General features: G+C 41.9%; 1 protein-coding gene across 1 annotated transcript; it reads left to right on the top strand.

Moving 5' to 3' along the window:
* The first annotated feature begins 362 nt into the window (after positions 1–362).
* On the top strand, positions 363–1,400 carry LOC135491615 (uncharacterized). Its single transcript, XM_064777587.1, has one exon. It carries the CDS (start codon positions 363–365, stop codon positions 1,398–1,400), a length of 1,038 nt encoding a protein of 345 aa, XP_064633657.1.
* Positions 1,401–3,400: the final 2,000 nt, after the last annotated feature.

The following is a 3,400-nucleotide window of genomic DNA, read 5'->3' as shown; positions in this document are numbered from 1 at the left end:
TGTAGTTATAATTAGGGTATCGATCCACGATTTTCGGTTGTTACAAATGGCGCCCAACGTGTTTTTAATATTTTCTCAATGTTATAGACAGGTAGGTGGTGTTGACGACAGGTAGGTGTTTCTTGATGTATTTTGAAAGCTTTAAAGCTGAACCGTTTTCCAAAAATCCATTTGTTTAAAGCTGAGCCATCAAAAAAAAATAAAAATAAAAATAAAATAAAATAAAATAAAATAAAATAAATAAATAAATTTTCTTTTGCTTAAAGCTGAACTGTCGTTCGGATCCGTTCATTAAAGCTGAACTGTTGTTGAAATATCCAAACTATCCAATCAATTTGTAGTATATTTTTCAGATATTGGCCATGGCTGAGGGAGACAGAGAAGACATGGCAATAGCAGTGAAGCAAGAAGACCCGAACAATCATTTTAACCGTGATGAGAGACAATGGATGCGCAGATTGAAGACATTCTCGGGGAAGAAGAATCCTTCATCTTCGGAGCATGATTTCGACTCGTGGGAATTTGAGGTTCAACAGCTGGATAAAGAAACCGACATTGATGACAAAGTGAAACATCGCCTCGTGCGTGGAAGCCTAATCCAACCTGCTGCCGGTTTAGCTAGGAGTTTGGGACCTACTGTTGATATAGCTAAAATACTGAAAGTGCTGAAATCAGCATTTGGTCAGGCTGCGGATGGACATGAGCTACTCATGAGGTTTTACGATGTGGTACAGAAAGAGGAAGAGAAACCTAGCCAACTACTGCAACGACTTCAAGGTTTATTGAGGAGAGTAGTCGACTCAGGCGAGATACATGTACTTCATGATGAGGAGTTCAAAGTTTTGAGTAAACAATTCACTAGGGCATGCAAGGATGAAACACTCTTAATCAAACTTGACGGTTATGAGTATGACGACTTCGGAGAACTCTTTTGTGGTCTTGTAGAAGAAGAAACCAGACTAAAAGACAAGAACTCGAGGTTTGGAGACCATCATAGTGAAAGTACCACAACGAAGAGAGCCCAGGCAACAGCAAAGTCCCAGACAACTGCTGATGCATCAACCCATAATACTCAAATGACACAGTTGCTTGAAACAGTTAAAGCTCTCAGCGTTGCTGTGGATGAACTTAAGAGGGAACGAGTAACTGAGGTTGAAGCTGATGAACATCATCCAAATGGTCGAGGTCGAGGTCGTGGTACTACCCGCATAACAGAACCAAGTGGATGGCGATCAAGATCCCGTGCACCATCATCCCAGACAAGAAGCAGGATATGTTACAACTGTGGCGAGAGTGGACACTTCTTTAGAGATTGTACCAGACAGGGAGATCCCAGGAAAGTCTGCGATTTTTTTAAAGGGGGAGGAAGACAAGATGACAATGTTCATCAGGGAAACTAGGGAATGCCTGCGTAGAGGGTCATACGCAGGCAGGCAAACCGAAAGGCCCAAGAAACTACAACGGTAGTACTCGACAACACCATCCAGTAGATGAACCAAGTATCTTGTCGAAGCTTATTGGAGACCGGTGTGAATCTCAAGTCGTGGTTGATGGAGTTTTAGGAAAATGTCTGTTAGATTCAGGTTCGCAAGTGAGCACAGTTTCTGAAACATTTTACCATACTCATCTTTCACATATCAGACCCTTGGAGTCACTTCAACATGTGATTAGCATTGAAGGGGTTGGTGGGAATCTTTTGCCATATTTGGGATTTATATCTGCAGATGTTCAATTTCCAGGTGGTCCAGAGGCTGAAAAGCTTATTGCCTGTCTATTCCTAGTTTGTCCCGATACTGCATTTTCCTCAGACGTTCCTCTTCTTATTGGTACTAATGTTCTTACTGATTTGTGGCCAGAATCTGTCCCTTTGTGGGCTCCTTCTGAGGTACAGCGTATTTATGCTTCAGCGATCAATGGAGAGAAGTTTTGTGATAGAGAGAGTGGACGGCTTGCTGGTTCATAGCCTGAGCCTAGTGAACGCAGTTCTAATCCAGACTTTATAGACAAGTTCCAGTTTGACGAAAGCCTTTCGGCGGAATGGTCTGGTAGAGCACGAAGCTTGCTGCGAGAATTTCGAGATGTATTCTCAACTCATGACATGGATATAGGCTGTACTAATATGACAGAACATAGGGTTGAGTTAACCAACGACATTCCATTTAAAGAAAGATCAAGACCTATAGCTCCTCGTGACTTGGAGGATGCTCGGAGACATATCCAACAACTTTTAGATGCGCAAATCATCCGTGAATCGAATAGCCCTTACGCAAGTCCGATTGTATTGGTACGGAAGAAGAACGGTGATGTAAGATTGACAGTTGACTATCGGAAACTAAACAGAATCACTGTAAAGGACGCCTACGCTCTTCCAAGAATCGAGGATGCCTTCACAAAGTTATCTGGTTGCCGATGGTTTTCTACCATGGATCTTAAGTCTGGATATTATAATGTGAAGATACGAGAAGAAGATAAGTCAAAGACTGCCTTTACTTGTCCATTGGGCTTCTTTGAGTGGAACAGACTTCCACAGGGCGTAACTAATGCACCAACAACCTTTCAAAGACTCATGAAGAGATGTTTGGGGAGTATGAATTTAGATTGGGCTCTCGCATTCATAGATGATTTGATAATATTTTCAACTACACTTGAAGAACATGAATCTAGGTTACGTTTGGCTTTACAACGTTTGCGTCAATTTGGTCTAAAGTTAAGCCCGGAGAAATGTCATTTCTTTCAGAGATCCGTTCGGTACTTAGGTCATGTGGTATCGGAAAGAGGTATTGAAACTGACCCAAAGAAATTTGCAGCGGTAAGTAGTTGGCCAAGGCCAGAGAATATGAAAGAACTCCGTTCTTTGTTAGGATTTATGGGCTACTATCGAAGGTTCATTCAGGGTTTTTCAAAACTGGCACATCCACTGACAGAGTTATTGAAAGGGTATACCCATAAAAAGGGGACAAAGTTGATTACTGATCGTGTCAAGATAAAGAAACCATTCGGTGAGTTATGGACAGCAGACTGTGAGAAAGCATTCCTCATTTTGAAGACTGCTATTACATCAGCCCCAGTATTAGCGATGGCGAATCCACAGATTGCATATGAGCTTCACACAGATGCTAGCCTTTCTGGACTTGGAGCTGCTCTTTATCAAAAGCAAGAAGGAACTTTACAACCAATAGCTTTTGCAAGTCGCGGCTTAAGCAATAGTGAGCGTAACTATCCAGCGCACAAGTTAGAGTTTTTGTCACTCAAGTGGGCAGTAACAGACAAATTCAAAGACTATTTGTATGGTGCAAAATTCACTGTAAAAACAGATAACAATCCTTTAACCTATGTCATGACCACAGCACGTTTTGACGCTACAGGGCAAAGATGGGTGGCCGCACTTTCATCCTTTGAC

This window comes from Lineus longissimus, chromosome 7 (genome assembly GCF_910592395.1).
Source record: "Lineus longissimus chromosome 7, tnLinLong1.2, whole genome shotgun sequence".
Lineage (NCBI taxonomy): Eukaryota > Metazoa > Nemertea > Pilidiophora > Heteronemertea > Lineidae > Lineus > Lineus longissimus.
The sequence above is the reverse complement of the archived record's forward strand: the minus strand, read 5'-3'. Positions and strand labels throughout refer to the sequence as shown.

Coding starts and splice junctions, on each gene's coding strand:
- LOC135491615 (XM_064777587.1), top strand. CDS start 363: ATGGCTGAGGGAGACAGAGAAGACATGGCAATAGCAGTGAAGCAAGAA.